General features: G+C 42.6%; 1 protein-coding gene across 2 annotated transcripts; it reads left to right on the plus strand.

Moving 5' to 3' along the window:
* The first annotated feature begins 7,160 nt into the window (after positions 1–7,160).
* LOC100387174 (serpin B8) lies at positions 7,161–21,942 on the plus strand. 2 transcript variants are annotated; one of them, XM_008979945.5, is made up of 7 exons: positions 7,161–7,708; positions 12,821–12,998; positions 14,325–14,462; positions 16,322–16,439; positions 18,167–18,309; positions 19,694–19,846; positions 21,427–21,942. In XM_008979945.5, the coding sequence occupies exons 2-7, from the start codon at positions 12,831–12,833 to the stop codon at positions 21,829–21,831; spliced, it is 1,125 nt and encodes a 374-aa protein (XP_008978193.1). In that variant the 5' UTR covers positions 7,161–7,708; positions 12,821–12,830; the 3' UTR covers positions 21,832–21,942. The 2 variants fall into 2 exon arrangements, with proteins under 2 accessions (XP_008978193.1, XP_008978192.1); XM_008979944.5 differs by having other exon boundaries at positions 7,161–7,218.
* Positions 21,943–25,205: the final 3,263 nt, after the last annotated feature.

The raw sequence follows: 25,205 nt of genomic DNA on the forward strand, positions 1-25,205 counted from the left end.
ACACTGTCCCAATTGTTTTGGGGCAATATTATTACTGCAGGGTGTGGCAGAAAAAGTAGTTCTCTGAGAATGTGGCCATATCTGACTGTAGTGTCAATTCTCCCATGAATTCTTCATGGGACTCTGGGCAAATCACACAAACTATCTCTCTTCCACCATCCTCTCCTACAAAATATAAGGAACAGCATCGACAATATGATGCTTTCAAATGCCTTCATTTTACCATGCTACCTCTGTTTCTCTAGCATTAATTAGCAGAAGCAGGTGTGTTTTGTTTTTGTTGTTTTTTTACCTAACACTTTCTGAAAACTCGGGAAGCTTGCTGGGAATCTCATGGGAGACTGAGAGGTGTGGCCGGGCATGTATGAAGTAAGTAACTGTGGCTGGAGAATATGGTCAGTCACAGAGGGACGTTTTGGAAGTCTTGTGAGACTCTTTTTTGGGGGGGGTGGGGGGGACAGAGTCTTGCTCTGTTGCCCAGCTGGAGTGCAGTGGTGAGATCTCAGCTCACTGCAACTTCTAGGAAGTTCCAACTATGTCTGCACTTTACTTCCTTCTTGACAAGCAGAAGTCTAATTTGGAGACACTGGTAGCTCAAATTGAGACTAGCCTCCCTAGGTTCAAGCAGCTCTCCTGCTTCAGCCCCACCTAGCATCTGGGATTACAGGCACCCACCACCATGCCCGACTCATTTTTGTATTTTAGTAGAGACGGGGTTTCACCATGTTGGCCAGGCTGGTCTGGAACTCCTGACCTCAGGTGATCTGCCTGCCTCAGCCTCCCAAAGTGCTGAGATTACAGGCATGAGCCACTGTGCTCCACTCCATAAGCCTCTTTAAGGTGGAGTATTTGTTCATTTAACAATAAGAAGCACAGAGATCTCAAAACATGCTAGGAAGTTCCAACTATGTCTGCACTCTACTTCCTTCTTGACAAGCGGAAGTCTAATTTGGAGACACTGGTAGCTCAACCTGAGACTAACCTAACTTTCTGAGGGCCACAAAGTTAGGAGCCAAGGAAGTCAGCCAAAACTAGGTCAAGGTTGCGCCGGGAGTTGAGAACCAGCAGATACTCCCCAGTACTGATTGAAGAGATGAAAAGTAGGTATAGGGCAAGAAGACAGAAGATGAAGCTGAGGACAGTTTCTGAGACACTGAATGGTATAGACTGGAACCTTCTTATCAGGTACCTGTCACCTTCCTAGTGGGCCAGGGGGAAGGCTTCAGGAGTGGGGAGCTTGTTCAGGCTCACTCTGAAATTGGGCTGTGGTCACTCTGATGGGTTGCCCTTTAGGACCCATCATTTAAACTGTCCACACTCAGAAAATAAGTCCAACTGATCCTCATGAATATAGACTTGCAGACAAATTCCTTACCTAGGAAAACAGACCAGTTCCAAATTTCATTGCATTATTTCAAAAATCAGATTTGTTCATTCTTGGATTCATCTTTGATTCTTCCTGCTTCCTCTTCCTTTCATGGCCCAAGAAGTGATACCAAATTTGTGTCATGAAATTCCTCAAGGCCGTGTCCTCCTTTCCATTTCCCCTGCCTTCACTCCATTGATGTAGGCCTGAGGGCCCCACAGGGTCGTGGGGTGTCCCTTATGCTGTGCTAAGGCACAGGATCTGAGAAATAAAGAGACAGGACACAGAAGTACAAGGAAAACACTGGGCTCAGGAGGGTCACGCCACCTATAAGTGGAGTCAGGAAAGGCCCTGAATGCCCAGAAGCATGTGTATTTATTGCGTATAGGTTAGGGGGCAGGGCAGTAAGTGAAATCATTTTTAAGGATAATGATAGGGTCGTGAGCAATAAAACAAGGGGTCCACCCCCGTTAGGTCACCTAGGCTAGGAGGTGGACGGTGCACAGCAAGGGATCCATTCCCATTAGGTTATCGAGGCAAGGGCCATGTGCAGTAAGGGGTTCACCCCTACTAGGTCACCGAGGCATGGAGGTGGGCTGTGGGCAGTGAAGAGGGTGCAGTGTGCAATATCTCTATCTATGGGCAAGCTACTTCTAAGATGTATAGGAGGATGCTGTAAGTCACACAGCAATGACAGAGCAGTCAGCGTTACTGCCACCTGCTGGCAGCTCCAATGAGTTCTATGGGAAGATGCTTTTGAGCAGCACCGTAACAAGAGCTGATAAAGTTCACAGTCACCAAGGTGCGATTACCAGTCTGAGGGCAGCCTTCCACAAGAACTGGAGCAAGGTCCTACAACTTTATCAGGAGGAGTGGCTCTCGCCCCAAGTCTGCCATACAGCGGGTATCTTTACGATACTGAACGCTGCCGCCTGGGCCATGGGTTCTTGTCCTGGTATAACTGTTTTTCCTTAAATCATGCTCTGCACTGTGTCTGCTCCAGACATTTCTCTGACTATAAGCTGCTTATTCCTTAATTCATGCTCTGTACTGTGTCTACTCTAGGCATTCCTCCAATTATGAACTAAGATATATATATGGAAATGAGTGGTAAGATTTTCTTTAGGCACTCATTCTATGAACTAACATGACTATATATAAGATTATATAAAGGGAAATAACTAAGTAGTAACAATATAAACTGAGATATTCTCCAAGCCCTAATTCTATAAATTAGTATATGATTATATAAAGAATTATATAGAAGGAAACAACTGAGTAGTAACACAATAAACTGAGATAATTCTTCAGGCCTAAATTGTGCCAGGAATCTGCTGAGCTCTCCTTCCTAGGTACCTATATGGGGGGTTATCCACACATTTCAGCTTTCTTCATCTCTCAACCATGCTGTGTCCCTAACACCTCACTGCAGGCAATGGTAGCCTCCTGCCATATACTCCATGATGCAGCCAGAGGGACCTTTTAAATACAAATATGACTATGTTTCTCCCCAGCTTAAAATCCTTGTGTTTCCCCATAGTCTACAAGGTAACAAACCCCACCAACACAGTCGACATGGCCCTTCATGACGTCGCTCTGTGGACATATCAGACGCTCTCCTGCAGTGCCTCATTCCCACTATCTGTACCACTGCAAGATATGTCATGGTTTTCCAAATCATAGTGCCATCTTGTGCCTCTCTGCAGCTGCATGCACTGTTTCCTATAACGGATACTCATGTTTACAACCAAACTCTCAGTGACCATATTATGTCCTTCGTAAAGGACTTCAAACCAACAAGCATTTGCTGGAAGTTTCATGGAGAAAAAAAAACATTTTTCATCTTTTAATCTGTTTTGCTGGTCAAAGAGGAAAAGGAGTGGATGGACCACGTGTGGCCCAAAGTCTGAGTCTAATACTAACCAACAAAGAGAAATTGATGCACAATGGAAAAGTGACCTTGGCATTTTCAACTGGCAGAGCAGGTAAGTTTGGACACAGTTCAAATGCTAGTCTGTAGCCACTAGAGAGGGTTTCAAAGCCATGGAGAAAAGACGGGGGTGAATCCTGTAGCAAGGCTTATTGAGGAGAGTTCTTGGGAACAGTTACTGTTAGGATTCCACAGGGAAATCACTGAGTGAGCTTTACAAATACTGCTGCCTGGTTCCCTCCCCCAAGATATCTTTACTTAACTGGTTTGGGGTGCAGAGTGGGAATGTGGGTCTTTAAAAGCAGAATTCCAAAACTGGAGAGCTCTGTGAAAGCATCCTGCAGGAGACATTATTTGAACTGAATTTTGAAAGACAAGCTTGCATGCCAGGAATCCCATGTATATGAGTAGAGGATATGAAGGAATGTAAATACTTTATTATGGCGCTAAAGAAAAGAGAGAAATCGAGACTTTAAGAGGCTTAAGTCCTTGCTCGATAGTTTATAATTTAGTTTTTTGGATAAGAGGTTATAAAGGATTTTAAACTGAGGTATAAAATAATTAGAATTGGAACGTTTACTCAAACTTCAGAGTAGACAATGGGTTGGCATGGATCAGAACTGAAGGCAGGAAAATTGTTTAGGAGAGACATGAGACATGATGGAGGTGAGACAGAGAGTATGGATGGGAGAGAATATGGACAGAAATAACAGGACTTTTGATCATTTAGTTAAGAGAACTGGGGAGGGACACAGCCAGGTTTCTGAGAGATGTCCAGTAGTACACAGGTAATATCTACGGCTCAAGACACAGGTTAGAGATTTTGAAGAAATAAGTAAACAGCTGAAACATGAACCTATGGATATCGGGGAGGTAATACAAGAAGATCATATTATAGTGAAAAGAAGAGGATTTAGAATGGGAGGAAAGAAATCTGGATACCAAGCAAAGGATTCAGGAAAGAAGGGACGGGTGCTCTGGACAGCCTGCAAAGGTCAAAGAGGAAAGGGCTAAAGGTCGCCAACAAACAAAATGAAATAAGACCTGGGACATATCTTCTGGCCAAGACAATTAGAAGACAATTAGTGTCCTCACCAGCAGCACTTTCGGAGAATGCTTGGATGGATGTCTAATTGCAATGGAGTCAAAAGTGAATCAATGGTGATAAAAGGACAACAGTCTATGAGTACACTTTGTAAGGGAAAGTTTAATGTATTTTTGGCTACTTAATGATAACAAAACTTTTTAAAATAATTCAAAACTTCTTTTTGTAGATGTGAACATTTTTTAAAAATTGTACTTTTAAGTTCTGGCACGCATGTGCAGATCTTGCAGGACTGTTGCATAGGTACACACATGCCATGGTTGTTTGCTGTCTCCACCTCCCCATCACCTACATCAGGCATTCCTCCACAACTTCCCCACCCACCACTGTCCCTCCCCTAGCCTCCTGTCCCCCAACATACCCCAGTGTGTGTACACTTTTTATTTTAAAAAATGGGCCAGGGTGCAGTGGCTCAGGCTTGTAATCCCAGCACTTTGGGAGGCCAAGGTGGGCAGATCACGAGGTCAAGAGATCGAGACCATCCTGGTCAACATGATGAAACCCTGTCTCTACTAAAAATACAAAAATTAGCTGGGTGTGATGGTGGGCACCTGTAGTCCCAGCTACTCAGGAAGCTGAGGCAGGAGAACTGCTTGAGCTCAGGAGGTGGAGGTTGCAGTGAGCCGAGATTGCACCATGGCACTCCAGCCTGGCAACAGAGCCTCTGTCTCAAAAAAAGAAAAAAGACTGTGAATAGAAAAATGAAAAAGCAGGGTGGTAGTTACAAGGCATAAATAGTAAAGAAAGCATATTTGTTTTTAATGTGTGAGATATTGAGCATATTTGCACCTTAAGACTTTGCAAAACAGTGAAGAGATTAAGGATGCAGGAGTGAAGGTAACTCATGTACTTACGTCCTGGGAAGGAGGAGGTCTACTTCCTTGCTTAAAACAGAGGGTTAGCAGGAGGTGGAGGTTGCAGTGAGCTGAGATTGCACCACTGCACTCCAGCCTAGCGACAGAGCAAGACTCCGTCTCAATAAAACAACAATAACAACAACAACAAAAACCAGATGGTTAGGATAAGCTAGGCCTAGTCAAGTGGACAGCTGGCCACTCCTGCATAGTGGGAGTAGAGTGAAAACCCTGGAGATATGGATATTGCAGATTAAGACCTTCCCTTCACCACCACTTGCCTTGAGATCCTGAGAATGAATCCGTGTACTCCTTATCCCAATCATGTTCAGTCGAAGACATGTTAGGGCTGAGATTTTTGAAAGACTTTCTAGAGTAAGAACCCTTTAAATAGTAGGGGTCTAATAAAACCTGAAGAGCCAAGGATTACTTTTCAAAATTGTTCTGTGAGGCTCTAAACTTGAGTGTCCATGTTTATCACTGACTCCTGTTAAGCCTGTCCAGTTCCTCTCTGGAAGCAGAGCAGCACAGACTTTGGGATCTGGGATAACCGAGTTTGAATCGAAACCTGGCTCTTTGAACCTCTACACAGACACTGAGAAGAATGTTTCATACAATATAGGGTTGAGAGAAGCATTCTTGTGCCTTTGCTTTCAGCGAGATATTGCAAGGAATGCTTGTGACCAGATGGTATCACTGCAGTTTAAAAAAACAAAAACCTAGGATGTTAAATAGCAGAACTTTCATAGTATTTTATAATAAGCAGGAAAGCAGCCATCGGTCTTTTAAAAAATGCTGACTTGCTTGTTATCTCATATAAGTGTACTTTAAAAAAAGAATTCATTACATGTTTGCATTTTTTTTCTTTTGTAAAGGCTACTCTTCCCTCCTGTGCTGACCTTTTCTGTGATGATAAGCTGTTGTCAGTAATGGAACACCTAGCAAATGTTTTTGAAAAAAATACAATTGAATGCCCTTCCGGTAAATGTCCACTTTTTCCAAGAAGGGGAAATGAACTGTTTTTTAAAAGTGTCTATGGTCATCATTTTGGGAACCCCTCTTGGGATATTCTTCCATAATTGTATGACTTTGTTATTAAAAAATGTTAACATTCTCATATAAGAACACTTTAAAAACTTAGAAATGTAGGTTTCTAACCTTCATAAAAATCTTCCAAAAAGAATAGATTAGGTGGGCTTCGAACTGTTGAAATGATAAAAATTAAATCATTTTTAAAAAACTGATTTCGAGAGGATAGATTTTTACTAATTAGATTCCAATCAAATATCTTTGAGTGATTCTTATATAGACTGAAAATCAAATGTCAAGGTTTAATAAGTAGAACCAATGCTGTCTTTACTCCATGTAAATCAGTCCGTTTTCCTCCTGAGACCTTTTCCCCATGATCGCTACCAATCCAAATTTAAATTTGTTTAGATGCTTTACAGCATTTAGAATACATTAGTATTGAGCACATTATTACGTATAAATTCATAAAGATCCATTGGGATGAGTGTCAAAACTTGTGTTGATGGGTGTCACGCCAAAACAGCTTGGAAACTGCTGACTAGCAACTTTAACCCTCTGGTTTTGCCCTTAGTTAATTTTCAAAGTTAAGTCCTCACTTTGCGAGTGCTCTTGCATACACACACCCGAAACACGAATACTGAACATAGTAACCCAGGAAAACAAACCAATATCCTATTGAGCAAAGCCTTCCACAACCACCCTCCGAGGTCCAGGCACAGAGAGGCCCTCTCTCCGGTGCCCACAGACATCCACACAGGCCAGCGGACTCAGCCTCAGATTCGGAGTCAGGGATTGCACAGGCCAGCACAGCGACGGGTGAGTCACCCGCCGGAAGCCTTGCCCTCAACCAAGGCGGACGTGAAGCATCTACAAAGCAGGAATAGTCGAAGCGGCGGCGGCGGCAGCAGCAGCAGGAATTAGGGGCCTCTCTCAGGTACCGGGCGGGGCAGGCACGCAGGTGCCCAGGTTCCCATGGGGGTCCCCTCTTCCCTGGACCGTAGGAGAGAGAGGGGCGGGAGGAAGGCCAGGGGCAGGAGCCAGAGCAAGGTAAAGGCGGGCAGGAACTAGGAAAATGACTGCGTGGGGCGGCCGGGAAAGAAAGTTGCGAGGCTGTAGGGGTCGCCAGGGCACCAGCCGGGGTCCTGAGCCCCACTGCGAGACCCGACCAAGGCCGAGGGCCCCGAGATCCGGAGCTTGCAGACCCGCCCGGACTCAAGCTGCGCGGGGAGAGGGGGCGTCTGTTGCTCGGACTGCGATTTGCTGCGCTGTGATTTGCTGCCGGGCGGGCGCGGCGGGTGACGTGGACCGTGGGTTTGGAAGCGCCGGAAGCTCGGGCGGGAGTGGGAGGAGCCGCGGCTGCGGAAGAGGCTCCGGGAGCGCTGGAGGCCCGGCCTGGAATTTCTGTGGCGCGCGGGGCGGGGCGGGTAGGCGCTGCATCCCTGCTCCCCAGGCACCCACGCCTGCCCCTGTGCTTACAGCCTATCGGCTGCACCTTCTCCTCCCTGCCTGTCCCCCTCCCTCCGTTCTTAACACTCCTCCCTTCGCCTAGCTGCATCTTTCATATTCTCTTCTTCAGAGGACGGGCGTGCGCGTCCTCCGAGTTCTCCCAGTACACCCAGATGGCTGGGTCGCAGTCTCTCTCCCTCTTTCCCTCGTCCTCCTGTCTTTTCTCCTTTTACTACCACCAGATATTGGAAATTCCCGAGAAAGAGGTGGATTTCTTCCCTGGTGCCCCCACTAGATGTTCTGCGTTGTTTCATCCATTTTCATGGAATCTTGGAATCGGGATGCTGGTGGCTCCTGGTCTTTGGCTCTAGACCGTCTACTCATCCCCAGTCCCTGTTTACAAGCATCCTTGACTGTTTTTGTTACAGGCTCACCTGGTATGGTGTGTTCCACGCATCTCAAATGGAACGCGTCATATTCCCATTCCGGCCTGACTCCTCATAAAATTCCAGTGGTTCATGACCCACCCTGAGTATGAATGTATAACAGCTAGGCGCCTTGGGACTTGGCCCCCCTGTGCTGTATCCCTGTGTGAGCAGTCAGTCTGCCAGGCAATCCCAGCCCCCACTTCTCTATTGCAGACAATACCTCTGCCGTTAGCAGTCCCTGGCCCATGGTGGTGGCCTCCCTGCCAGTTTCCCAGCCTCTTTTCGGACCATCTTTCTAAAGCTGCTTTCTAAAGCATCTTTCTAATGCACTCACATGAGATGTTCGTTTAAAAAACCATGCATGGCTTTCCAGACCGTAATCTCAAGTTCAGACTCCTAAATGTGGCATAAAGGGTCCATCCTGTCTCATTACCACGTGGCTCACAGGAAACCCTGGAGACCCACCCCATGGGCCCCACAAAAACCATGCCCTTTGTCTTCCTGCCACACTCTTGGCACCTGCTAATTTCTCAGCCTAAAATTTGCACCCCCCTTTCACCACCAACAGAATGCCTGCCCAGCTTTTAAAGCCAGCTTCTCTGGAAAGTCTTCCCAGGCTTCTATAGAGTTTTTTGTTTGTTTTTGCTTTTCTGAGGGCTTCCTTAGCACTTGGAAAATTATCCTGTTACAGAGCACCTGACTGGCTTGAACTCGCATTTCTATATGTGTCTTCTCCAGGGTGTAAGCTTCTGGTCAGAGATTATTCTTCATTTTCTCCTCCCCAAACAGGTAGTGAACGTTCTACACAAATGCTCTTTGAGTAAACTCACTTTTGGATGTTGTATGGGGAACGGGGAGTGGAGGAGGGAGTTCACAGATATTTGGGGCTCCCAGGAGGAGAATGATACCACAGACTTAGAAAGAGAAGGCTTGCTTTTGAGGCTGACTTTCACTTTTTCTGTGAGTCCTGTGGACAGTATTTAATTGCCTCTGTCTTTGTTTGTTCCCCTGTAAAGGAAAAACTAGTTTAATGCCAGTTTATTTGGTTGGTTGGAAATAAAAACTGATTCGTGTGTTTTTATAACACAATCTAATTGTGGCAATGGCACCTAAAGTATTTTTTTTGTATTATATTAAAATCAATTACTTTTTTGATATGTTGGATAAAGTCCATTTTGTTTGAAATTCCAACCCTTTCAAAAGCTATGATGTCCAAATGAGATTGGAGCACTAGGAAGACAGGGAGGAAGAGTCATTCTGTTACCTGGTTTTGTCCCCCTGCCTGTTGACCTGAGCAGAGGCCATCAGGGTGCACTTGTGTGTAAGTGTGTACATATGTATTGTGGCTGCAGGGTAGATATTAATGGGAAATACTACATACTGACCTGAGTGTTGAAAAGGAATGGAAGTGGAGAAATGAGATAAAGGAAGAGGAAAGATGGAAGAAATCAGAAGTAGCAGTTTGCAATTAACAGCAGTTACAATGTAAAGATGAGATTGATGCAATAATTCAGATCATTCAGAACTTTTAAAATTATTGATTCAGTAGCTCAGACAGGATGATGAAACCCACCTACAGACACAGACACACACAGACACACACACACATACACACACACACACACACACCCATCCCAACCTAGGTTCATGCTTGCCTCACCCTGAGTCCAAAGCTCTTGGGTTGGATCAAATCCAAATTTATTTGTGTCTTTGTCTGACCCAGTTTACCTAATTCTCTCCATCTTTGAATTTCTTTGGTGCCACCTTCTGGTGGGCCCACTTCTATGAAGTTTGAATATTCCTTCCTGCCTCCCAGTCTCTGAAATATCCTCAAGTGTGAGATGAGGTTGTGGAGGGCCTGGGACTCGCCTCCGCAGCCTCCTCTGCCTTCTAACATCTGCAGGCCCTCGGATAAGCTCTGGAGAGGCCTTATGAGGTGAGGATAGTGAGGAACTGGAACATTTTATTCGATAATAAACAGCCTATTTAGAGTACTGTGGTGCACACTATGCCATGATTGTTTTTTCTTGATTGACATTTATTTTACTTATTTTTTTTTGAAGCCTAACCCTAACCCTACTTTTTTTTTTCTCTGAACTGCACTAACATTTATTTTAAAGAATGTGTGCTGCTTTAGGCTGTTGTTCTATATTTAGAATTTTGCTTTTACACTTTTAAAAACTATAAGCTCACTCTTTTGCTTAAGTAATAATAGACACTCCCATCTTTAAAAATATCTTAGGAGGAAGCCTTAAGCAAGACACCCAACAGTGAAGATGCTTTAATATAATTGTTCCCTCTTCCCTGTCTCAGCTACTCAATTCCCCTTTCCTCTCTTGCCCTAAGAGACCCAGAAGACCTGTCCAAGACCCCCACTAAGGGGATACAGTTTCAAAGCTGCTGCACCAGACACTTTGTAGGCCACTGGGAAACTGGATGGTGCTCCATCAGGTTATAGAAACGAACACATGCACGATGATTTATATCTCTAGGTAGTGTTTCCAGGACTTTCCTTTTGCTCATTTTCTAATTTTCCAAACTAGAGCATATTTTTCTTGTTTTACTTTACATTTTTTCAGTTAAAATTATACGTTTATGAAAAAAAGGATAATATAATAGAAAAAATAGCTTGTAGGATCATGACATTATGGATGATGGTTTGTCCTTTTATTTTCTCAAATGCTCTCAATTGTAAGAGCAAAAAGGCTCAGGGAAATTGAGATGAGTTGTTGAACTTTAATAGTTTATGAAATAATAGCCTAGGTTTTTATAAGGTTTAATAGAAATAAACAATTAATGTAGAATTTATAAAAATGTACTAATATTATAATAATTAATTGTAAGCTGTAATAACTTTTTAGCACTTTAAGCAAGGTGCTGGCCTAGGTTAGGCTCCTGCCTTCCACAGAACTGGTTGATAGGGATACTGTCTTTCTTGATTACATTTCAAAGGGAGGGCTTCCAGGATGTAAACTATCAAGAAGCTTTTAAAAAGATTTACATCTCAAAGGGGCTGATAAAGAATTTACCATGACAATTTATCTAAATAAAATGCTTTAAGGAAAAGGAAGAAAGGCCTAAGAGGCAGGAGGAAGACTGTTTAGTTTGTTTATTTAGTCAAGTTTAACTTGTCTAAAGTTTATTCAAGCTACGGGGAGTGTTAAGACCCTCTTAGCCAGGTTGGATCCAAAAATCAATGCATCTAATTAAAAGTGCTCACCCAGTGACAAGACTAGGGCTTCGTATTTTATATCCATGCCTGTGTGCTTTCTTTGCAACTCCGTAACCCAGTTTCAGCAACTCTTGGGGAAAATGGGGCATCTTTTAGGAGTCACCTTGAAAAGTAATTTATTTTTTGTCTTTCCAGTAGCCCCACATTTTAGGTCTGCCTATCTCAAACAAACCCTCCAAATTTGGTAAAATGTATCTAGATGTTTTCATGGGACATGATGACAGAAATACCATTTTTATTTATAAAGAATTGCATTTATAAGTTTTAGAACATTCTTTATAGATTATATTGAAGATATTAAACTGAAAGATAATTAGGAGCAATAGGAGGATTTTGTGTCATGATTAAGAATTCAGGCTCTGGAGTGGGTTCCAGGTGTTTATGGCTACCTGAGGGGTCTGGAATGAGTTACTAAATCTCACTCAGTCTTCTCATCTCTAAAGTGGGGGAGTAACTGTGTATTACTGACCTCAATGTGTTATTGGGTGATGGAAAGTGCTGAAAACAGTGCCTGGCACCAGTATCTTTTTTTTTTTTTCTTTTTTCTTTTTTGAGATGGAGTCTCACTCTGTTGCCCAGACTGAAGTGCAGTGGTGCCATCTTGGCTCTCTGCAGCTTCCACCTCCTAGGGCTGAAGTGATTCTCCTACCTCAGACTCCCAAGGAACTGCGATTACAGGTGCCTGCCACTATGCCTGGATACATTTTGTATATTTAGTAGAGATGGAATTTCACCATGTCGGCCAGGCTGGTCTCGAACTGCTGACCTCAAGCCCACCTTGGCCTTCCAAAGTTGCATGTGTGAGCCACTGCGTCTGACTACACCAAGTTGCTGCTACACCAAGGGAGGAAGTAAGCAGGTCTGGCAGGGTGTCTGTGCTCCTGTTGCTAAAAGGGGTACCTACCAGTCATGGGCCCTGAGATTGGTTATTGTGTGAATAAATCAGTGCTTTGTTTCCTATTGGTGCAGTAACACTTTACCACAAATGCAGTAGCTGAACCCAACCCACATTTATTATCTTACAGTTCTGGAAGTCCTAAGTCCAAAATGGTACAGCAAAGCAATGTTATTTTTTGGAGTCCTCAGGAGATAATCTGTTTCTTTGCTTTTTCTGGCTTCTGGAGCAGGTCGCATTCCTTCGTTGGTGGCTCCCACCCTCTGACCTCTGCTTCCATCCTCACGTCTCTGTCTCCGACTGCCTCTCTCTTATAAAGGACCCTTGGGATTCCATTAAGTCCACTGGGATAACTCAGGATAATCTCACATCTCAAAATACTTAATCGAGTACCATTTGCAAAGTCCTTATTGCCAGGGAAGATCATGTAGTCACAGGATTTGGGAATTAGGAGTGAAAGCCTCTGGCGGAAGAATGACCACATGGCTACAGGAGGGCTTGGCTGATGTGCTTCTGTGCTGTGCCTTTGATGCAGACCTTCCCTGATGGATGATCTCTGTGAAGCAAATGGCACTTTTGCCATCAACTTATTTAAAATACTGGGGGAAGAAGACAGCTCAAGAAATATATTCCTCTCTCCCATGAGCATCTCCTCTGCCTTGGCCATGGTCTTCATGGGGGCAAAGGGAAGCACTGCAGTCCAGATGTCCCAGGTATGTGTGCTTGTTGCAAAGGAAGGAGAATGGCATGTTTCCCTTGTTCTTCCATAGAGCTGTCTCTCTGTACTTTTGCTCCAGCTGATGAAAGCCTGTGGAACTGGAGGTGGAAGGAGAAGCAGCTTGGCAATGGAGAAGAGCAGAAATGGGTAGAAAGGTGAAATGTGTTGGGAAGGTCACCTCCTCTGATGTTTATGGGAGAAATCAAGTCATAGTTATTTTATCTAGATCAAATCATTAATACAGTCTGGCAAATTCAGATTTTTGATAAGTAAGATAAACTATAATTCTGTCCCACAAAAAGGCAAAATATTCCAACCCTGTTACATTTTAAACTTTTGCTAACATTCTATTTTAGATAGACATGCAGCTGCGTAGATAAACTTTTTGTTAAGTGGGTTGTTTTTAGTGCACGATTATGCATGCCGGAAAAGGAATGTAACACAAATGTGGACTTACACCTTCTGGAGTGATTTAGAGGATGTATAATCTGTTTGGTCCAAAATGGTGATGTATCACCTCATCTCCAAACAAGGAAGGGGATAATACTTCAGGAGCAGTTCTCTGACCATTGGTGAAAATGGCCCAGAAAATTGCTAAATGGATACCACTTTGCCACCAGTATCAGGGGTATATGGATAATCTCCTAAAATGCACTCAGGGACCCCGGTTGACATCCGCTTGTGGTTGTTTCTTTCAATGGATTGGAAAAGTGAGGCTTTGGACTGGGGGTGATCGGGAGATACAGGAACAACCTTAATCTCACTCTGACTTGACATTTAATTTATAATATGGGCCGGAGAACTTCTCTAAAATTGCAGATGAAGCATTTTTGGTTTTATTTCTGCTCTTGTTTGTATTCCCCGAATCATAATTCATCCCAGTTACTTACTTTTTTCTGTTCTGCCTTTCCCCTGAAGTATCGCACACTGCCTTGTTGGCATGAAAAAATTTGCTAGACTGGTGGTTCACACCTAGGGGGTGGGAAGTGGGGGTCGGTGGGTGAATTTTTCCTTCCTGGGGACCCTCGCCAAGACCTGGAGTTTGAGATCCCATAACTGAGGGGTGCTACTGGCATCTAGTGGATAGAAGCCAGAAATGCTGCAAAACTCCTGCAATGCTTTTATGAGATGAGGAAGTGTCCCGGCCCCAAATGTGAATGCTGCATTGCCCACGTTGAGAAACCCTGTGCTAGATAATTAGGCCGAACCTTTTTAAAATAAGATCCTGTGTGATTTTTTTAGTACAGAGATTTGTTTGAAGATAGGTCTTTGGGAGAGTATAATGGCAGTATTACAAGTCAGTGTTGGTTTCTATTCCCAGGCACTTTGTTTATACAAAGACGGAGATATTCACCAAGGTTTTCAGTCACTTCTCCGTGAAGTTAACAGAACCGGCACTCAGTACTTGCTTAGAACTGCGAACAGACTCTTTGGAGAAAAGACATGTGATTTCCTTCCAGTAAGTAGTACTCATACATTGATGAAAAAGAAACAGAAAATAAGTTAGACTACAGAGGAGCAGAGAATAAAGTACAACCATGCTGACTTAAAATATGCTTGGAATGGCTGTGTGTGGTCACTCATGCCTGTAATCCCAGCACTTTGGGAGGCCAAGGCAGGCGGATCACCTGAGGTCAGGAGTTCGAGACCAGCCTGGCCAACATGGTGAAACCCCATCTCTACTAAAAGCACTCCAGCCTGGGTGAAAAGAGCGAGGCTCCATTTCCAGAAAAAAAAAAGTGCTTGGAATTACACTTCTACAATTATAATTTTAGATTATTATTTTTTTTTTGAGATGGAGTCTAGCTCTGTTGCACAGATTGGAGTGCAGTGTCACCATCTCAGCTTACTGCAACCTCTGCCTCCCAGATTCAAGAGATTCTCCTGCCTCAGCCTCCCAAGTAGCTGCAATTAAAGGTGCCTGCCACCATGCCCGGCTAATTTTCGTATTTCCAGTAGAGATAGGGTTTCACTGTGTTGGCCAGGCTGGTCTCGAACTCCTGACCTCATGATCTGCCCACTTGGCCCTCCAAAGTGTTGGAATTACAGACATGAGCCACCGTGCCCAGCCTATAATTTTAGATTTTAAGATGGCTTCTGACTTATGTCCTTTGTAAATTGTTTTTGTTACACCTGTCCCTGTTATCAATGCCAATATGTCCATTCTTCTACACCTATCCCTGCTTCTTCCCCTTAACTACCTATCCCTGAGTGACAGCATCATTCCACACGCTGGACAGAGCCCCATGTCTGGCTATTGGGTTGCTTCCTGCTGAGATACCCTTTCAAATTCTCTTAAAGTTGCCCTCCTCTTCTGAATTGCATCTGCAACTAACACAATCATCTTTCTAAAATGAAAATCTGTTCATAAAACTGAGGTTTTAAATCTAAGTAGTTTCTATTTACTTTGGCATATGATTCCAAGGTTCCTAGTCCAGCCTGTCATAACATAATCAGTGAGGTCCCAAAATTATGCCACATAATATTCAGGGTGATGGTGTCATGTGAGGTGAATTATCTGGGTTTTAATATATTGGGTACAAGCCTTTTCTGATTGGACCTCAACTTACATTTCAAGGCTCTTCCCCTGCCACTGTTTTCCTGAATTTTCTCCCTGATATGCATAAGCACACATACACGTGTGCACACATGCACACAAACATACATGCAATTCACATACATGCATGTGCACAAGCACTCAGATGTGCACATGTGCACCCATGCATGCACATGTATGAACCCAGTTGCACACACACTATGATCCAGGCCTATCACGCTCCACTCCCATGGGGCCTTCCTTGCTCTGTATTCTCCCAACCAACCATATGACCCAGATCTAAAATGCTGTTTCCTTCTTTGAAGTTCAACATGATTTCTTAACAATATGGTTTCCTTATAAAGCCTCTCATTCAGCCAAAATCACAGTGCTGTAGTTAGTTGGTGCTGGTGATGCAAAATGAGTAAAAGCATGTTAGATTGCCTAATGAAGGAAACAGTATTGAAGTCAGTGCAGGGTGTTTGACAGGGATGCTCTTGGGCTGCTCTGTGGATAGTGCCTGCTCATGATGTCCTCTAAGTGTCTGGGTGTCTCATCTGCCTCTCATCAGGCTGTGGACCTCCTCAAGCCAAGCACCTTGCCCAGTACCAGGGAGGAACAGGTGACCCATACATTTTTGTTAATTGCATGCATGCACCTTAAAGTGCAGTGGGACCTGTCCAAACATTTATGGTAGAAACATAGTAAGAGAAAACAAAATGCTTTTGCATTTGTGGGAAACTTTACCAAATGAGACCAAACTCAGTGTTTTGTGTTTGTAGGACTTTAAGGAATCCTGTCAGAAGTTTTATCAGGCAGAGCTGGAAGAGCTGTCCTTTGCTGAAGACACTGAAGAGTGCAGGAAACATATAAATGACTGGGTGGCAGAAAGGACTGAAGGTGAGAGAGTTTCATTTCTGTGGATTTTGAATTGCTATGCAACGAGGCTGAGAGTGGCTGGGACGGGACCTCCACAGTGTCACCACTGTGACCTGCTTATCTCAGGCCTGTCTGTGTGTGTTGGCTGAGTTTGCAGGCCAACAGTGCAATTCTGTCATTTCTTACCAGATCACGAATTACTGATTTCTAAACTAATATTGACTGTCAGACCTCCTCCCCCATGGACCATGCTGGAAAATCCCTGGAAAATGGTTCCTCCTTTGTTGGAATCTTCTGTCTGAGAGGACTTTCTATGCTTGGAGGTGGAATGGCATTCAGTTAGGTTGCAGTCTAGAGAGGGCGGCATTTCATAGTATCATGTTGCCTCCCCGTGGCAATAGGGACAGCTCAGTAGTTTGATCTGCAGCCTTCTCCCTCCTTTTTAACTACATTTGCTCTCAGAGTGTGGCCTTTTCTGAATTTGCTCCCAATTCTAGAGGTGCAGCTAACACAGAGCCTGCAGTGTTCCCTGCCCAGACCACACTCCATCCCACCAGATATATTTCTGCCAGTTCTTGACTTCAGTAAGAAAAGGGAGGGGGGGACACATACTTTAAATCATCCTAAATACCTAACAAGTAATTTCAATACTTATAAACAGTGGAGGAATTAAGTCACTTATTTAAAGTGCCAACCTAGCAGTTATTACTGCATCCATTACATCTCTATTGTTCAACCACTGTGTGTAGCAGAAGTAATACCCATGATTCTACTGAAAGCCAATGAAATAATTACCATGGGAAAGGAAGAACCTTTGGTGTTTTCACACATCATCTGTCCAGTGTTCTCTCCAGTTGTTACAGCAGTACTGACACCCGAGGAACCTAGAAGCTTCTCCACACTTTCCCCTCCCTTCCATGTACCTGTCACATCTCTTTCAGGGCTGCTTATGCCCTTCCTTCCCTTAGGCTGACTGCCCACATTTCCCCAAGAATATTAGAGCTTCAGGGGACCTTGGAGATGACCTTTTTACCCTTTCATTGGACAACTCAACTTGGGCCCCGCTATTCCATGCCCCTAATTCCTTTGCCCCATTCACTCCTTTCAGAGGCTGCCTTTTTCCATTGGCAGGTCTGTGTTCTCTCATCCTTTGGAAGCCTTTCCTTGTCTGATGAAGGTTGAATATATGCATAGAGCAATGATCCTCAACCAGAAGTGGTTTTGCCCTCCGGGTGCCATTGGATAATGGCTGAAGACAGTCTTGGCTGTCAAATTGGAAGAAATGGTGCTGGCTGAACATCCCACAATACACAAGACAGGTCCCATAACAAAGAATTATCTGGTTTAAAATGACAATAGTGGTGAGGCTTAGACATGACAGTGCCAAGGTTGACTGTCCCATAGTCAGAATCAAGACTCTGGGTGATGTTCTCAGTTCAGCCACTTGTTACCTGTGTGTACTAGGCAAAAAGTCTGGCAAATGCTCTGATCCTGAATTTCTACATCCATAAACTGAAAGCAAAAGCATAGTTGCCCTATCTACTTCAAGATTTTTTTCTTAAGCATAAACAATTCACTGTGTACGCCACACTGCTAAACACCATCACCCAATTCATCAGGTGGCAAGAAAGACAGAACTCCAGCCTGACTCTCAACCAAGCCTCTGCCTTATGTATCGAAGAGATTGTTGTAAAATAATGTTTATTTCTCGCCCCACCAATTGCAATAACCTCTCATATTCTTTATAGGTAAGATTTCAGATGTGCTGGATGTTGGGACAGTTGGTCCCCTAACAAAGCTGGTCCTTGTGAATGCCATCTATTTCAAAGGAAAGTGGAACAAACAATTTGACAGAAAGTACACAAGGGGGATGCTCTTTAAAACCAATGAGGTAGGGAAAGAGTTTTGGCTATACTGCCACTTTCCTAAAGTAGTATTGCAGGAAATACTCTCTCAAAAAGTGAATAATTTATCTGAAATAATCTTAATTTTGAATATATTCTATTCTATTCTATTATTTTATTTTATTTGAGACAGAGTCTCGTTTGGGCACCTAGGCTGGAGTGCAGTGATGAAATCTCAGCTCACCGCACCCTCAACCTCCCAGGCTCAAGTGATCCCCCAACCTTAGCCTCCCAAGTACCTGGGACTATAGGTGCGCACCACCAGGCCTGGCTAATTTTTGTATTTTTCGTAGAGACAAGGTTTTGTCATATTGCCCAGGTTGGTCTCCAACTCCTGGTCTCAAATGATACACCGACCTCATCTTCCCAAAGTCCTGGGATTACAGGCGTGAGCCACTATGCCTGGCTTTTTTTTCTGAACAGAATTTAATGCCTCTTGTATATCCTTAATGGCAGAAGGAGGAAAGAGACAGCAATAATTTTTGTATTGATAGTTTTGTTTTTCCATCTTTGTTCAAATCTACTTTACATCTCTGGTCATATGATTTAGATTGGAGGAAAATTTCTAAGCCTTAGAGTTATGTTTGCATGATGCTATTTACTGACTGTAAGATACCTTTTTGTAATATCAGTGACAACTATGACTATTTATTGCCTTAAAATTCAAGGTTATACTATCTTGAACACAAAAAAATGATGTTAGCAGATGTAAAGCCTGACTTTAAAAGCATCTGTCTGCATTCCCTTTTGAATATGCAAATGGCTGGTATCACTAGTTCTTAGCTTGGGCTTTGACATCCATCAACCTGATAATTGCATTTTGCACAAATATATGAAAGTTAAGAATATATTTGATGCATGCTTTAAAAACAGCAGACTTTACACATCTTATCAAGGTCCCCTTCCCAAGAAAACCAAGGCCATAGAACAAGTTCTACAACTGGGCAACTTTTCCGAGTTTGGACTATACATCTTTTCTAACCAGATCCTTCAGCCCAAGGGCCTGAACACTACTTAATGCCCCTTGTAACTTAGATAAAGCAGTTTTAGTTAGAAACTTCCATGGGAAAGCTTCTCTATGAGTGTTCTCTAAAAAAGCAAACCCAACGTCTACTAAGAATAATGTAGATTTTTATGTCCTTCTCCATTTACGAAACTATTTCTTTCTCACCTGGTAATATTTGATCTGCTGGAACAACAGCTTGTTCTATATTCAACACTAAGATGTACTAATCAATTACATCCATCAGCATAAATGTGCAGAAACAGTAATTATGCATACCTAGAGTTTCTGTGAGTTAGATATATCCTATTTTTAGTAAATTATGCCCATTTTTCAGTAATCTAATTTTAATTGCATGTTTCTGTTAGGAAAAAAAGACAGTGCAGATGATGTTTAAGGAAGCTAAATTTAAAATGGGGTATGTGGATGAGGTGCACACCCAGGTCCTGGAGCTTCCCTACATGGAAAAGGAGCTGAGCATGGTCATTCTGCTTCCCGATGACAACATAGACCTCGCCATGGTAAGCTCTGGGCAATGAGTCTGAGTTTCTATGGAATCCAGCTGAGCTCATTTCTTTACATCCATCTACAACTGGCATTTGAGGAGTTTCCAGTTGGAGTTATTACAAGCAGTGCTGCTTGAACATAATTGCATGTCTTTGGTTGAACATGTTCATGCATTTCTGTTGAGTGTATGCATATATGAGTGGACAAGTTTTGATGAAGCTAAGAAGAGAGAGTTCCAAATATATTATTATTTGGAACATTATGCTTTATTGTGCATGGAAGGTCTATTTGAAGGCCCAGTGATTATCACACAAAAGTCCTAGTAGAAGAGTAGGGATCAATCTGGGCAGTGATTCTCAAACATTAATGCACCTATGATTCTAGTGATCTTGTTAAAGTGCAGATTTTGATTCAATAGAGTGTGGCATGAGATCTTGCATTTATAACAAGATTACAAGTGATGCAGAGGCTTAGAACCGCACCATGAATAGCGAAGGTCTAAAGCACAGGTGGGAAATTTACCTTATACAAGAGGAGAGAAAAGTCTTACTATGACAGAAAAGGAACAGAGTCCAGGAAGGGGAAAAGTAAACTTGCAAGGTAGGAGGTGCAAGACCAATAGTTCACTAGTAAACCAGGTAGGAAAAGCCTCCATTTGCAAAGTTTGCTGATTCTCATGATGTGGTAAATACTCCCACCATGGCTGACTTTAGGCTACCAAGGGTTTAACAATTGATACAAGCCAGCTCTGGCACACCAGTGCACAGGATGTCGAGGATAGGCTGCTTGATTTCTCTGGCTTCTTTTTGGAATCGGAAAGCTACTGCCCTAAGTCAGGGATGACATCTCATCCCTTATGAGAAAATTAGGAGAGTCAAAATCAAAACAATGCTCACTGGAGAGAGGCACTCACCTGGGCTCCAGCTGGTAAAGGGAAGGGAAGAGGCAAGTGGAAGGCCCTTCTCCGTTTTTTCTTTCTACTTGATAAATAGAATGAGTGATGGATTTTGAAGACTTTGAAATTAACTCCAGGACAGGCAGAGGACGCCAGATGAAGTCTTGTTAATTCCCCATTTCTCCCCTCCTGCTGCTTCCTTCTCATGCCTCCCTTCATCTTCAGATGAAACCCGATTCCCTGTCTTTTACTCTGAATGAGTTGCCCTCTGATTTAACCCTGAATAGACCCCCTTAGACTCAGAAGCAGAGTTCTAAGCCAAGCTTTTTGTCTTTTGTCAGTCTCTCCCACTCATAGTAATGTGTATTGGCTGAAAATTAGTGTAATGATTTGGTTAGAATGTTCTAAAGTGTTAAAAAATATTTTTTTAACTTTTGAAAAAAATACAAATTGTTTTTATTAAAAATTTCTGCCTGTCTCAGGTGTTTATCAGCTCTTTTACCTTTGTCTCCGTAAGACTCAGAAAATATGAGAGTTTGGGAGAAAATCTTGGTGTGTTTATAAAAGAAAATATCTGTAGATTTTCTTGGAGCAGAACCTACCATCTAGTTGCATGTCATTGGGGGAGGGTAATAAATGAATGTGTGGGTACCAGGCTATTGTCATCTAAATTTAAGGTTTGACTCTTTCTTATTCTAGGTGGAAAAAACACTTACATATGAGAAATTCAAAGCTTGGACAAATCCAGAAAAGTTGACAAAAAGTCAGGTTCAAGTTTTCCTTCCCAGATTAAAGCTGGAGGAGAGTTATGACTTGGAGCCTTTCCTTCGAAGGTTAGGTATGATCGATGCTTTTGATGAAGCCAAGGCAGACTTTTCTGGAATGTCAACTAAGAAAAATGTGCCTGTGTCCAAGGTTGCCCACAAGTGCTTTGTGGAGGTCAACGAGGAAGGCACAGAGGCTGCCGCAGCCACAGCTGTGGTCAGGAATTCCAGGTGCAGCAGAATAGAGCCGAGATTCTGTGCAGACCACCCTTTCCTTTTCTTCATCAAGCACCACAAAACCAACTGCATCTTGTTCTGTGGCAGGTTCTCTTCTCCTTAAAGAGGAGCAATCGCTGTACAATTGCCTTCTGCCTACCTTGCCTTAATTAACATTCCATGTGACCCCGTTGGTGCAGTGACTTCAATGTCAAAATAAAGCATGTGTACCTGGCTAGTGTGTGAATGTCTTTGCTGAAGGTTCCAGGGCCACTGAGAATAACTGAGGCCTCATATGCATGACATTTGGGGCTGTAAAGGCTGTGCTGGTTGTGGAGTGTTTGGGGTGTCTGCCATTGCCTCTGCCTTCACCTAAGTCTGTGCCCATTGCTTCAGGTGATCTTAAGGAGCATCTCAAGGCTCCAAGAGTCAGCCCTCTTTGTGTGCTTCCATCTGCCCAGCTCTGCCCACCACCACTGCCAGGCTTGATGGGGGATGCCAGTGCCCAGGTGACACTGCACACAATGCCAAGGGCAAACCCTACAGAGTGAAGCTGCAGTCTCCCTGTGTCTCATGCGCAGCTGAGATAGTGGTCTCTTTCTATCACTGTCCACAGACAGCCCTGTGGACAGTGTCCTCTGTCATGTCCTCTGTCTCACACAATCCCTAATGAAAACAGCTCCATCTCATCAGAAGCCTCAGATACAAGTTCAGGGACTCAGCATTGTGTTTCAGGACTGAGCTAGGAGACAAATATCTGAAACCTGCTGTGCTATCTTTTCCATTCCTTTTCCCTCTTAATCACACAAAATACCAAAGGAACTTACACACCACACCACTGAGTCCTCTAACCAATCATATATACTCATACACAGCTCAGGCCTTTATTTAGAAAAGAATATCCATACATTAACTTTTTCCTGACTAAAAATAAAATGGTGTTGTGGCAGCAATTTGAAAACTACAGCAGTGTCCAAAAAAATTTAAGTCACCCACAGTTCCAACACACAGCAATCACTGCTGTTACTAGCAATATACATCATTCCCTATTATGTGTATGCAAATCAAAATTTATAAGCATTTTAGTACAAGTTAATCATATCCTTCAGCAGCTTATTTCTCCCCTTACTTACGAAAAACCTCCCTTAAGATCTTTCCAGGTCATCAATTTGATGTGCATAGTATTCCACTGTATGGCTGGATTTCTAGAATTGAATCTAATTTTAGACTCAATTTTGAGTAATGAAATTATTTCTATTAATAAATAATGGATTATTTATTACCATTTATAATAAATAATAATAGGTTATTAAATAAATATAGGCCAGGTGCAGTGGTTCACATCTGTAATCCCAGCACGTTGGGAGGCTGAGGTGGGTGGATTACAAGGTCAGGAGATTGAGACCATCCTGGCCAATATGGTGAAACCCCATCTCTACTAAAATACAAAACATTAGCTGGGTGTGGTGATGCATGCCTGTAATTCCAGCTACTCAGGAGGCTGAAGCAGGGGAATCACTTGATCCTGGGAGGCGGAGATTGCAGTGAGCTGAGATCCTGCCACTGCACTCCAGCCTGGTGACAGAGCGAGATTCCCTCTAAAAATAATAATAAAAAATATATATTACACTATTTTGGATATACTAAATATTTGGTCACATCCTAAATATATTTTTTAAAATTCCTAAGAATAACATTGTCAAGATAAAAGTTGAGCACATTTTGAGACTTCTTCCAAATTGGTCCCTAGAAAGTTACCCTGATTTATACTCTCACTTGTGTCACCATTTGTACCACCACTAACTGCTGCCTGCCTTATTATTTTTTAATGAGTTGGACTAAACCGTGGTTACTCCTGACTCTGGTTTTGATTGACAGTTAACAGTTACATGAACCATTCATTTTTACAGCTCTTACTTAAAGCTAGAATATACTGTGTTAGGCCACATTCATTCCAGGGATCATGTTTTCCAAAGCAGGTTTGGGCAAAAATTAATCCACAGGACTGAAAGGTAAACATCTATAAGTTTCATTCCCACTTCCACCTCTAATTTGTAAAATACTTCATACTTTTATTGCCATACACAATCGACACAGAGTACATTTCACATGTTTAACCTACACCATAAGTTCTGACACATTTTCCAATAAACAAACCATCACTACATTCAAGATAATGAACGCATCTGTCATACTCTTAAATTCCTTCTTGAATCTTTGTAATTTCCCTCTCTTCCTTCTCCCTCTCTCTGTCCTATCCCAACCACTAACCTGCTCAGGCAACTACCAATCTTCTTTCTGTCACTATAATTTGCATTTTAAAAGAAATTTACATACACAGAACCCCAAATAATCTATGCTTTGTAGTACAACTCCTAACACTCAGTACAATTATTTTGAGATTTGTTTATGTTGTTATGTATATCAATAGTTCATTCCTGTTATTGGTAAGTACCATTTCTTTGTATAGGTAAACCATGATTTGTTTATCCATTTACCTGTTGATGAACATTTAGGTTGTTACCAAAATTTGGGCTATTGAAAATAAAGTTTTTTGAACATTTATGTATACATCTTTGTATGGACATATGTCTTCATTTGTTTTATATGTAGATATATAGAAGTAGAATGGCTGGGTCATATGGAAAGTGTAAGTTTAACTTTTTAAGGATCTGCCAAATTGCCTTCCCAAAGTGGTTGTATTATTTCTCACTCCCAGTAGGGCCTAGGAAAGTTCTAGTTGTTCTGCCTTCTCACCAATATTTGGTGCTCCCAGTGTTGTTATTTTTAGTGTGCCCTGGCATTTCCCTAATGCCTAATTATGTTCAGCATTTAAAAAAGTGTGCTTATTTGCCATTCATATATTTTCTTTGATGAAATGATGAAATGTCTCATTGATATTTTATTGCTTCTTGCTTTCTTTTCTTTTCTTTTTCTTTCTCTTTTTTTTTTTGAGACGGAGTTTCGCTCCTCTGTCACCCAGGCTGGAGTGCAGTGGCACAATTTTGGCTCACTGCAACCTCTGCCTCTTGGGTTCAAGCAATTCTCATGCTTCAGCCTCCCAAGTAGCTGGGATTACAGGCACCTGCCACCACGCCCAGTTAATTTTTGTGTTTTTAGTAGAGACAGGGTTTCACCATGTTGGCCAGGCTGGTTTTGAACTCCTGACCTCAGGTGATCTGCCTGCCTCAGCCTCCCAAAGTGCTAGGATTACAGGCATGAGCCACCACACCTGGCCTTTGGTTTTCTAACTGTATTTTGAGAAATCTCATGTTATGATTTCCAAATCTTTTATCATATATGCGATTTGCAAACATTTTTCTCCCAGCTCATGGCTTCAGTTTTCATTTTTATAACAGTACCTTTAAAAAGCAGAAGTTCTTAATTTTGATGAAGTCCAGTTTATCATTTTGTTTCTTTGTTTATGCTTAATACGTTTGCTGTCATATTGAAGGAATGCTTTGCCTAACCTGAGGTCACAAGGATTTCCTATGTATC

The sequence above is a fragment of the Callithrix jacchus genome, chromosome 13 (genome assembly GCF_049354715.1).
Source record: "Callithrix jacchus isolate 240 chromosome 13, calJac240_pri, whole genome shotgun sequence".
NCBI lineage: Eukaryota > Metazoa > Chordata > Mammalia > Primates > Cebidae > Callithrix > Callithrix jacchus.

What these genes read in the sequence shown, in the direction of transcription:
- LOC100387174 (XM_008979945.5), top strand. Translation starts at nt 12,831, where the DNA reads ATGGATGATCTCTGTGAAGCAAATGGCACTTTTGCCATCAACTTATTT. An exon ending in CTGCAGTCCAGATGTCCCAG is followed by an intron (nt 12,999 to 14,324) that starts GTATGTGTGCTT and finishes TTCTATTCCCAG; the next exon opens with GCACTTTGTTTATACAAAGA. An exon ending in AGACATGTGATTTCCTTCCA is followed by an intron (nt 14,463 to 16,321) that starts GTAAGTAGTACT and finishes TTGTGTTTGTAG; the next exon opens with GACTTTAAGGAATCCTGTCA.